This window comes from Amblyomma americanum, chromosome 11 (assembly GCF_052857255.1).
Source record: "Amblyomma americanum isolate KBUSLIRL-KWMA chromosome 11, ASM5285725v1, whole genome shotgun sequence".
Classification (NCBI taxonomy): Eukaryota; Metazoa; Arthropoda; class Arachnida; order Ixodida; family Ixodidae; genus Amblyomma; species Amblyomma americanum.
In genome coordinates, this window is record NC_135507.1 from 42,780,189 (window position 1) to 42,791,620 (window position 11,432).

Below are 11,432 nucleotides of genomic sequence, written 5' to 3' on the forward strand. Positions count from 1 at the left end.
GCCGTAAATATCTTTGTTCTTTCTCACTCACATGGCCAAGGAAAGCCTTCTCTACACCAATGTAAATACCTTTTCAACTGGCTGGGCCTGTTCACAAATCAAAAGCGTGAATCAATTAACAATACCTCACGGCACAACTACAAGTGCAGCAAACACACTCTCCTGTGAAAAAACAGAAATGGCAAGACATCATTCGGGGAACAGACAAAACACCAAAATGCCCTAATTGAATCTATCCTATTCAAAGTAATCTTCACACTATCCACTCAAAATCAACCATGCTCTGAGAGAACTGTTATGAAGACAGGCTGCACAACATACGGCTAGAATTTATGAAGAACAACTTGCCTCACTAAACCCTTTGCGGTGTTGTTAAAAAAGCCTGTTCAAGAACTTGACGTTACTGCTGTCAAGTGGTGCCACACTCGGCGTGCAGTTTCATTATCTTTTGCCTCCAGCTAAACGGCTTGATCTGAAAGAGGGCAACCTACAGTGCGGGACCGCTTTAAAGCAATAGCATTATATGGATCATAGGCAACGATGCCCGTCGTTGTCCATAAAATAGTAATCTGTGATCATAGCCAATGAAGCAAAGACATTAGACGAGATAGTAGTTGTTAGTGACAGTTTAGGAATGATAAAGGACGTTACGAAATAATGACGAGCGTCAATGATGGCACTGGCAATGACAAAGGCCTTTCTATGCACTTCAAGTCACATTACCTATGCACTACACATATCTATGCCCTTCAAGCCACCTTAAATTTACTGGTAAATTAGCTGAAGCTTGGCAACCTCTTTTTTCATGATGGAAGTGTACAACGCTAATAAAGTCGAGGACACAAGAAGACACATGGAACACACGAGCGCTGACTTGCAAGAGTTTATTTCGAAACTGGGACCAGTATTTATAGCTGAAAAACCAGGCAATTATCACACATGCGCAGTAGGTGACACATTCATATGTTGGCACAAATTTAACAGCTCCTTACTAATAAGAGATATATATGGCTTGGCCACGCATGGCGATAACAGAGCAATCTTGGTAAGCAGGCTGACACAAACTCTTCATCTGAATCGTTATCATTTTCATCCTTACCAATTTTCTTACATTTTCGCACACTGTACGCAGCCATCTATTGCTCTTACTCGTAAGGAGCTGTTATATTTGCACCAACATATGAATGTGTCACCTGCTGCACATGTGTGATAACTGCCTGGTTTTTCAGCTACATATACTGTTCCGAGTTTCGAAATAAACTGTTGCAAGTCAGCACTCGTGTGTTCCATGTGTCTTCCTTGTGTCCTCGTCTTTATTTGCGCTGTACATTTCCATCATGAATCACCAACTTGCCCAGACTGCCACTTTAGTTTCCTTTTTCAGCCTATTTGCTTCATCTGTGCCGTGCTCGCATCATCTTTCCCAGTTTTGCGCTGGCCCAAGGTTGCTAAGAACTCAGATGTTTTAGTAGAACATCTGTGTGATCTATGAACCAATGAAGTCAACGAAACCAAAAATAACAGCTAACAAAACAAGAATTAGGCCTAGAATCACACTAAACCAGTTACAAGAAGAAAAATATACGAAGAAATGACAATAGAAAGACGGAACGTGTTTCATCCTTAGTACAGTGGAACCCCGTTCATACGTTTTTCACCGGACCGGGGAAAAAAACGTAACAGCCGGGAAAACGCAACAGTGAGGAAAGCTCCGAAAATGAATCAAAATGTGCAGTTTCAACTATAGACAATTTATTTCCACACAGTGTGCTTAGGACTTAAATAAGTCCAGAATGGTGGCTTGCCGTTTTTGCCACGAGCCTGCTTTGCTTTCGGGCCGAAGAGCGCGGCATTCCCCTCTATCTCGGCACGATTCGAGATGATGCTGTTAAGCATCGAGGGTGGGAGACCAAGGTCCTTGGCAATGTCGACTCTCTTCTGCGCTGGCTGCCTGTCGACTGCCTTTAATGCGTCCAGCTTTTCCTCAAGGGAAAGCGCCTTCCGCTTGCGCGACGCCGTCTAAGCACAAGTTCGACGTTCACGAGGCTTAATGCACAATGACGATAGCATGATAGAAGAGGAGTCGACCTGTTCAACAACCATGCGGTGACCGTAAAAGTGAGAGCATTTTTCACGAATGGCCACCTAGTGGCGGCCTCTCGAACTGGCGTGCGGCTTCTTGCAGCCAGTTCCATAGCCAAGCCCGGCCAAAACTCGCCAAAAGTCAAAATGGCGGTTGCAGCGCATTGCCTACTTCAGCCCAGGCGTGTTCGGGGTGCTAAGTTGCGACGTATCATGCGGGAACGTTTTCACAGCTACTACGTAACAATGGGGTTCCTTATACATTGGATCCTATGGAATCTATGCCGGGACCGGATGAAAACGACGCAGCAGCCGGGAAAACACAGCAGTGAGGAACGTAACAGCGGGGTTCTACTGTACTACCATTCCATCGTGCATTTTTTTGTTTTTTTGCCTTGTAGCCAGTTTAGCGGGATCCCCTGCACCATGAGCCTAAAATGAGGCCCACTGTGCCAAGACAAATAAAACCAACAAGAATCAGTGCCATATAAATTTATTTACAAGCATCACAACATATGTAACAAATCGAGCATAGTGATAACCGTGACAAGAAAACATCACACTGTTGGTGCTAAGACGTTGTCTTGGCCAGGTTGCTGAACCCAACTCCGACGCACGTGAGCTGCACCTTGGGTGCCCCAATGCCCGGACGGTCACCATCGACCTTGAAGGTCACTCCAAAGAAGTCCCGCAAATGCCGCAGCATTTGTATCCTGCAGGGAGCAGGGTACAATTTTACAAGACACTCTTGAAATAAAAGCGATCTAGGAAGACTGCGCAATAGGACAGCAAAAAAGGGATGTGCAACAGAAGCTGCCTCACCTCTACTCAAGATCAATCCAAAAGTCAGTTGCCGCAGGAAATGATGACGTGTAAGTATAGTAACTACAGACCACCAATACTTCTCACAGTAAAGCCTGTCGAATATAGATGCTACAACATCAATGGGCCAGGTTCAAGTGCGGGAACCCCTAAGCCAGGGGCTCTAAAACTGGGTTTTGTGGTAATTTGGTCCCTTGAAGGGCTATTTGAGTTCCTCAATGTCTATATCCATGCATGCCTCAACTCTCAATTTTCGTTTAGCCACTTTTTACTTTGAGACCAATCGCAAAGTAATTACAGTAGACTGTTAACCAGACAGCCACTAATCATAAAATAGTAATCTGTTATCATACGCAATAAAGCAAAGACGTTATACAAGATAGTAATAGTAGTAGGGAGCAGAGTCAAGACACAGGGTTCCTCAACATCTTTTGAAAGCTTCCTAAGGTGAGCCATTACCATAACCATTATTTCTCAGGTGTGTAATGCACCACAAATGTTCAACCAGTATACGAATCATGCAGATATCACAGGACCCATTTTACGGTACAACCTGGTTGATGCGCTTTTTTAAATATATAGAATACGGAAAAACATAAAGCTTATTATCCGCGAAGCACAGGATTCAAACTACCATGATTTTGAAAAATGTGACTCAAGGATTTGCTTTATTTTTGGTAGAAAGCAGGTATACATAATAAGCAAGACAATTTAAAAGAGGAATATTCTACCAAGTAAAACGAAACAACATGCGTTTCTTGTATGCCCGACAAGGCCTCGTCTCCTGAAATACAAAGGCATCTACAACAATTTTACTAACTAAAAGAGCTTTTCAGTACTGGCGAAAGTAGGCGATCCTCTACACTGTCAATTCAATGACTACAGTGCATTCACTTTGCATGTTCAGATTAGGCCAATAAACATAGCAACCAATAATCCATGAAACTTTCTTTCCGTTACTCTATGGTTTCGTCAATTACAGGTGTCTCCTGATGAACGCAGTCAAATGCACGTAGACCTACGTGTACGGAGTCAGGGGTCCGACGAAGCACTTGGAGACATCAGGAGGACCAAGACACATGCACACGGCTGCCAGTCCCTGGTTGGAGGAGTCAACGCAGCCCCCCTGCACGGTTGAGGACACCAAAAAATTTTTATCCCTTCAATACTTTCCTCGTCTACATGAAATCAAGCTTTCACCAACCGCTGCTCACTTGTGAAAAGGTTAACAAGCTATAGACACAGTCACCAAATGCAAGGCAGAGCTATTTAAAAGCCGGTAGCATTTCTCCGAACAGCGGATAAGCTTGTCCATGTCTGCACTAACTGAACAAAATGTGACTTTTGCTACCGAGCTCAGGCAGTTCAACACCTATGTGGCCAAATCACTGAAAGCTTTGCAGCAACACAATTTCCAAAAACAGAAAGCTGCTGATTAAGCACGGTGAGGGGTTTACAGACATGGTGTGGTAGAACTGTTCCCTAATCCTGCACATTCAGAAGTGCACATTTTGCTCGAACATATAAAAAATCAACTGCAATGTTCATTCTCCGTAAAACAGATACCAATTTTAAGCATTTGCTGTTTCTATCCAGAAACTATAGAAACTCATCCGTGGGGAATGTCAGTGGCACTATATGAAGTGCACACTGACTTCGGCAGCCGCCTTTGGTGAATCGAAACGGGATAAAAAAAAACTCTGCAGTACAGTGAACTAGAAAGTCTGCTGGAACACTGCACTCTGTAGGCGTCTTTTGACGCGAAAAAAAAATACAGACAAGGTGACGACCTTATGTTTACATTTCTTCATTGCAAAATAAATTGAGAAGTTTGTTATGGGGGAAATTGCATTACCTTATACGGCTAGCAGATAAGGAATTGAAAATATTTCATTATAGCAGAAATATCACTGTAGCAGCGTACGTTGTCACGGGGTTTGACTTTACACCACAAATATTACAGCACATGAGTAGCCTACCAGTCAAATACATGCAGTGTCCTGTTCACCATTGTCATGCCATACAACTATGACTGGAAAGTGGCACCTGTCGAGGACAAAGAAGAATAGAGGAAATGGGACAGCCCAAGGGGAAGAAGAACAGGATAAAGATTCGATCTTTCCACCCTTAGACCACCACGGCTGTTCCCTTTCCGGCTAGGTATTTTACAGCCTCCGTTACACTGGCAAAGGCTCTTGCTGATATTATATATTTGTCTGTAGCACCATCAGGGCAAGATGCACCACAGAAACAGTACCAGTAAAAAAAAAATTTTGAAGGAACAAGGACATGAAATAGAATTATGGTGAATAATAACATCTCCCAAAGTATCACCCATCACTCTGATGCAGTAAAAGCTCCTGCACAAGAGAAAGTTGGGCCTTGCTGGACATCAGTAAGATGCCATTAAAGAACACAACACAACTTTTTTCCTCAATTATAAACAGTTAGCTACTCTTGGAGAAGAAAAATGTTTTTCCGAGTAAAAAATTATATCTGGTATGCGTCACCGCAACAAGCTGAATTTCGCATCATGAATTCATGGTAAGTTGCCATTGAAAATATAAACGTTGGGTTCCAGAACCTTAGTGCACACTAGCACTCTGAAGTAACTCCAGTCCACGTCTAAAAGGCAGTCTTGACCAAGAGAAGCCGCATCATGCACAACCAATGACAACCAAGAACTCACCCTGTACACCTCACGAAGGAGTGCGCGTGCCGCCTGCTCTCCGACATCCTCGGGAATGCTGGGGTTCTCCTCGACACCCCCAGGGTTGGACATGGCCTCCGCGCAGAGGAAGGCACCTTCCGTTGTCTCGGCCACCAGGCAAATACCAAAGCCTGGAGACCTGAAACACCACAGTTGAACTGCAGCAGGGCATTCTTATGGCAGTCGGTGAACTCTGGACAGTTTATTGTAATACTGGATGACTCCCTCTTTTTAAGACAGTGCTGATGAGCCATTGACATCATAGAACCTTTAAGATTCAATCGAAGTCATCGCATCAGAAGTTGGTTTAAAACATCAGTGCCCAAATTTCAAGAATGTGTAAGAGAACGCAAGAATAGTTTAGTAAGTCAACAATGAGACAGATAACTGACGAGGTGTTTGCAAAGAAGCGTTCCTTGAACATTTCCAAAGAAAATAATTTTTTATAAATCCTGCTTGCAGGGCTTTTAGTCAGCCCTTCTGTGGCTGTGGTTTTTAGCATCTTCTACAAAAGCAGCTCGCTTGTCTTGCAAACAAACACAATCTCAGTGTTTGCTAAGGGTTGTTCACAACCCTAGAGCTGTGAAAAATTTGTTCTCAAGCTTTTCAAAGAGCGTAATGGGCCTAAAATAGTGCCACATATAAAAACACCCACAATTTACCACTGCTTCATCAAGCTGAAACACGTACACACCTTGCAAAAGTATCCGCTGCCTGGCACATACTGCCAAAGCTACCTGTACAGAAAAACTGGAGCTACCCACACAAATGTCCTCAAGTCAGTGAAACTGCAGTTGCGAGCACCAGCGCCTGAGTGTGGTTCTTGTTCCGTGTCCCACGTCTTCATCGCATTGTAAACCTTTCGAGCAACTACTTTCACTAACTAACTCAGCTTGCTATACTGTTGCACAGCACATCCCAGCCGCCATACCTGCTTCCCTGAGCGCCACCCGTGTGGTCCGTGTAGAGGTACACATCAGGGAGGAAGCCCAGCAGAATGCCCTTCGCAGCTGAGACCACGCGGTTGGCCACCGTGGGTGACACCCGGACGGTGAAGGCCCAGCCACGCACCCGCTTCACCTTCCCCGGGTTGAGCAGCCGCACTGGCCGCAGGGCGCGGCAAACGGGGGCGCGAAAGCGCACGCGGCCACCACCCAGGGGCGCCACGGCTCGGCTCAGGATGTTGAGCTCCAGGCCCTCGGTGAACATGAAGCGACCCAGCACAGGAAGACTGGCCTGCTTGATGGCATCCACCTGGCAGATGAGCGGGTGGAACAAAAGTGCGAACGCAGGTGAAGGCAGAGGTGTCATAGTGAGGCATCAAGGGTGCATGTAACACATGAGCTAACATGAGCAGCGCTGCTGATGTGGTCAACAACTCAGCTGCGCCACAATGAAAGGGTGAGGGAGGGAGTGAAAGAGGGAAGAGAGGAAAAGGTGCTGCAGTGGAGTGCTGTGGTAGAGCTCAAGACCACCAGGGGTTCTCAATGCGCACCAATGTAGCACAGCACACGGGCAGCTTTTGCATTTCGGTTGCATCAAAGCACGACCGCTGCAGCTGAATTTGATCCTTGTCCTCGGGCTTGGCAGCCTAGCACATGGCCACTGATCCATAGCAGTGGGTCAATGATAGCAGGCAAAGAGAAGAAAATGCTGCATTGTCACAATGCAGACGGCGATGGTCTGTGACTGTGTGTTCCCATACTGTCTGCTGAAGAAGGTCCTTTGCCCTGGCCGAGGTGTGCCCTACCTGTCTGCGTGACTTTCGGAGCACCCAGACACCCTCTTACTGCACCTACTTGTCACATTTCAGTTTCCCTCTAAGGGTCCCATTAGTTCCATTAGGAAAATACATCTATCACCTAATTAATGTTACAGGTTTCGCAGCACTTCGCACTGCTGCAAATATAATATATATATATATATATATATATATATATATATATATATATATATATATATATATATATATATATATATATATATATGACTCATACGTTACGCTCGTTCAAATGCACTCGAAACCGCCTCCAACCAATATCTGCGACAGCCAGCTAACGCTGGCATATTAACCACGACAGCGCCTGCTTACCTTTCAGGATTGTCCATTTCTGCGCTCCTGTCTAGCAGATATGCAGCATGCGCAGGTGTTGCGAATGCAGTGCAATTAGTGATGATCAGTGCCCAGCATGTAAGGTTACCAGCACGCAAGGGAAGAAAATTGGAACCGGAAGAGCCTAGCAGATGATTTTCCTATGAATCTTTTTGCACGTCTTCAGAAATGCACCTCAGCTATTGTGCATTCCCTCCCTAAAGGAGCTCTCAACAAGGAAAACTGCCAGCTCAAAAACACCTCGTGCCACAAACTAATTCTCAACAATAACATCCCTGCAGACTGCAGGGCAGGCATGAAAAACACTGTCATTTCTGTTTGAACCACTTCAATCGGGTCGCGAGTGATAGTCGACAACATGCCCACTAACCTTCCCTGCCTGCAGTACCGTGAAATAAATAAGCAAATAAATACGTAAAAGTAAGGTAAACAGGTACAGAAATAAATACGTTAGTTAAATAACTATACGAGGCTCACCGAGGGGTCAAGCGGATGGTGAGTGACACCTGTCAGTGTGGCATCCATCGGCTTCTTGCAGAAGGGTGCGAGGCACAGAAGAGCCTCCAGGTAGTAGCCCACCGCCCGCTCAGTTGAACAGTCGTGCTCCACCTTCCCGCCATAGAGCAAGCCTGGCCTGTAACGCACGCATGTGCCTGCATTTTGGAGGGGAAAGAAGAAAGAAGCAAACGGCTCAGCAGGATAAGTAGGTCAAAGGCGGAATTCACGCGGAAGATAGGCACTGGTGGTCACCCCGAGATGCGAGGATGGGAATTTAAAAAAATTATTTGTAAATTACCAGCTGAATTTTGAGGCAGTGCGTTAGTTGCAATTATCAACACTAGAGGGTGGTAGTTGTTTATGACAAGCGTTTTGCGCATTTGGAAAGTGTTTTAAGGCAAACAGCAGTCATTTTCGCCAAGAATCGTCTAAATAATTTGGCGATTTTGGTACGTTTTTAAGGAACTGTGTCATACTTTACACAATGCACGCATTTGATAGTCCACTTTCAAAACCGAATTTCATAAACCCTTTCACTATTTAACTAGTATTCAAGCTCCTCTAAGGTAAGTATCAAACAATAGCTTTTAGGATGAAAAGTTTGGTGAGTTGATTGCTACATGACATGGTTACAGCATCACGAAAGATGAAGGTCAAAACTTTCTACATACTGAAGGAAGGAGGCAAGTGTGTTGCACAGCCATCAATTAAAGCGCAAAAATGCGAGACTGTTTTTGTGCAGTCTGTACTGGCTTCCCCTGAGTGATAGAAAATGCGGGGTGCTGGTTGCTTCTTGTACATTACTGGCCAGTGCATGCGGGGCTTTTTGCTTTTAAGTTTTTGCCACCTTCTTTTGCTTATTTTCCTTAGCATACCTGTACAAGCATTCTTTCTGAATAAACCAATCGTTGTTCTTTCTTTTGAGCTGTTGCAACCAAGTCAAGGTAGTGGCGAGGAAGATTTCACAAGGCTCAGAAGATTGCTCAAAAAGTTTCACTGAGCTACAGGACTACAAGTGTGTGCAAAGTTGAACAATAAAGAGGGTCTTGGGGTATGACAAACACGGAAAATTTCCACCTCGTACAATGAGGCTCCCTAGAGTAATAAGTGCATCTGCATAAGGACATAAAAGGGAGCATTTGAGTAGAACCTTGAGTTTAAATTTACCATCTGTTCCGTCTTTCCTCTGTGTCGCCTTCACTTTTTGCGCGATGAACTAAAATCACCGCCAACTTGACCAGATTTCCATTCTATGGGCATTCACCTGCAAATTTGTGACTCTACACAAACACAAGCTTTCCGAGGAACTAAAGTAGCCCACCTGTTTCACTGATCTCGACAACACTTCCATTGGTGACTTTCTCCAGCAGCTTTAGCAAGTCGACCTCGAACTCTGGAAACATGAAAAAAAAAATGCAGATTTACTAACTTCTCTGTATAGAGGCAACACAATAACTTACAAAGCACCAATGGTTGGACAACATCTCTTCTGATCCATTAGTGAAATACTATTAGTGAAAGAACAGCTCAGCAGAGACAAAAACGTGAAAAAAAAAAAGCATTTAAAGTAATCCTCTGCCTCCCATATGGATGCCTTGGGCTTCTATCTTTTGTGTACCATGCATAGCACCGTTTTAAATACAAAAAAAAGGTTCATTTTTACATGTCATTTTCACAATGTTACACATGGAATAAATGAAGCAACGCACACAAGAGCCTTGGATAAATTTTTACTTCACAGAGCTATTTAACATGCAGCAAAATGCCGATACATGACTGCTGTTTTAATTCACCTTCAATGCAGTGCAACCACAATGGCCACCAGATGATTCTGTGAACTCACACCTGCCATGACGACACACTTGGCTATGATGATTGGTGCTCTCCGTTTTATTGTCACATTTTTTACCAGGTGTGTCACATCAAGCACTGAACTGCCCCCACTATGGCACAGCGGTTGAGGCATTCAGCCGCTGACCTGAGCAAGTGTTTGCAGATTCAGACCATAATGCAGCAACTGCAATTCAATGGAGGCAGAAAGCAAACACACCGATGAATTGAGATTTCGGTGCATGTGAAAAGACTGCGCGTGATCGATTCTAATGTAGAGCCGTAAACTTTGGTGTGCCTTAAAGACCCTTCCGATATGCACTCCCTGGGCGTCGCCATACTGCTCGCTGGACTATTATGTGCCCCTAACGCAAGCACGGTGCAAGCGGTTGTGCACCTGCAACAGTTCGCTACAGTTCAAAGAGCAGGTGCTTTGACATTTACATGTACCTGACGGAAAGGTAAACTTACTGCCCACAGTGCTCCTTCGGCACATTATGCTCTACTTTGCAAGCACAAAGAAATTGTGAGTTCTGAAATAACGCCAAAAAGATAACGAACAGCGACAGTACACGAATGGGAAGAACAAACTAAGCACTGTGGAATAATGTAAAAAATAAACACTGTTGTACAAAACGCCAATATGAACACCGCATACGTAGCTTGAGCACTTATCTTTTATGTATGTGCATTCAACAAATAATGGGCATACTCCCAAGTGTCTTGCACCCTCAGTTTGCGACCGAATCTTTCACCGTGTAACTCGCGGTCATTCCTAACCAGCACGAGAAGTAAACACCAGCGAAAATTCCGGGGTCTTCTGGTCAAAAGAGCAGATGCTTAAAAGCTTGCTTGCTTGCATATACCCCGAACTTTAATGAAGAATGGCCAGAAACTGCTTTGTTCCTCTAGAAAAGTTCGGTGCTCAAGCGCCAGCTAACAATGGTGGCACTTTAACGTAACGCGTAAACCGCACATACAACTCGAGCACCAAGACGGCTTTTGAAACATTTTGACAACTATATCGAAACTGACAACAAGAAACCGGTGAGTGGCCGTATGACGGCATGACAGCCGGCAGGACACGGTGGAGTACAAAGTAAACATTGAAAAAGCACGTCGTACTCTTTAAACCAGGCTCTTCGTCTCTGTGGCGTATGTTCTTGATCTCGATCGGTCTGCTGCTCAGTGTCGACAGCACAAGGCGTTGGCGAAAGTAGTTACATCCACTGAAAGTCAGCGAACACGCTGCCGCACGGGGCGCCGCCATGTTTGCCATCTGCTTTAGGCTGCACTTGACAGCGACTCTGGCTACGAATCTGTTAATTGAAGATTCTGGCAATGCTTTGAATTTCTTGTTACAAACTTGATAACTTA

The 11,432-nt window shown here is 44.7% G+C and overlaps 1 protein-coding gene across 1 annotated transcript; it reads right to left on the reverse strand.

Annotated features, from left to right (window-relative positions):
* Positions 1-2,559: 2,559 nt before the first annotated feature.
* Positions 2,560-11,335, reverse strand: Rtc1 (RNA terminal phosphate cyclase 1). The gene is made up of 7 exons (XM_077642805.1): positions 11,181-11,335; positions 9,547-9,618; positions 8,205-8,380; positions 6,546-6,868; positions 5,594-5,753; positions 3,927-4,030; positions 2,560-2,795 (listed from the first exon to the last, which is right to left on the reverse strand). The coding sequence occupies exons 1-7, from the start codon at positions 11,332-11,334 to the stop codon at positions 2,654-2,656; spliced, it is 1,131 nt and encodes a 376-aa protein (XP_077498931.1). The 5' UTR covers position 11,335; the 3' UTR covers positions 2,560-2,653.
* Between the last annotated feature and the right edge of the window lie 97 nt (positions 11,336-11,432).